Here is a 655-nt window from a genome sequence, read left to right on the forward strand (position 1 = left end):
GGACTCCTGGGTCTGAGGGAGGAGGGGCTGGGGGACAGGACTTCTGGGTCTGAGGGAAGGAGTGGGCTCAGGACCAAAACTCTAGTTCCCTGAAGAGGAAAGTTCCTAGGATTTCTGGGTCTCCAGTGGGGCCTGGAGCTCTGCCTAGGCCCCTTAGTTTTAACCTTGATTTCTTGCTTTCAGACTTTGCTGTTCCAGCCAACATGCGCTGTGGGGTGCAGACACCACCCCCTGCCTGATCTCGCTTCTGTCAGATGCTCCCATCAAGTATTAATGCACTAGGTGGGAGGAGAGGGTGGCGTTGACACTGTACCTCTCCTTTCCCACCCCATGCCCGAACCCCAGCCCCTGGAGCTTCCTAAATAAAACTTCTTTTTAACATGAGTCTGACTTCTACCTATTTTCTAGGGGGAACCAATTGGGTTTCTGGGCCTAAAGGGGTGGAGTTCTGGTTCTGTGGAGAGGCCAGGAGGCCCAGGGAGCCTGCAAGGTTTTTTTTTTTTCTTTTGAGATGGAGTGTCCCTCTGTTGCCCAGGCTGGAGTGCAGTAGCACGATCTTGGCTTACTGCAACCTCTGCCTCCCAGGTTTAAGCAATGCTCCTGCCTCAGCCTCCTGAGTAGCTGGGACTACAGGCACATGCCATGACCCTCGGCT

The 655-nt window shown here is 54.2% G+C and overlaps 1 protein-coding gene across 3 annotated transcripts in view; it reads left to right on the plus strand.

Annotated features, from left to right (window-relative positions):
* The window catches only part of ETHE1 (ETHE1 persulfide dioxygenase), a 26076-nt gene extending 25692 nt beyond the window's left edge, over positions 1-384 (plus strand). For all 3 annotated transcript variants that reach the window (XM_017885888.1, XM_017885889.1, XM_017885890.1), the window contains one exon: positions 184-384. In XM_017885888.1, coding sequence (XP_017741377.1) covers positions 184-239 — 56 coding nt within the window. In that variant the 3' untranslated portion in view covers positions 240-384. The remainder of the gene's footprint in view (positions 1-183) is intronic.
* Positions 385-655: the final 271 nt, after the last annotated feature.

Source organism: Rhinopithecus bieti, unplaced genomic scaffold, assembly GCF_001698545.2.
Source record: "Rhinopithecus bieti isolate Rb0 unplaced genomic scaffold, ASM169854v2 scaffold_15643, whole genome shotgun sequence".
In the NCBI taxonomy this organism is placed as follows: domain Eukaryota; kingdom Metazoa; phylum Chordata; class Mammalia; order Primates; family Cercopithecidae; genus Rhinopithecus; species Rhinopithecus bieti.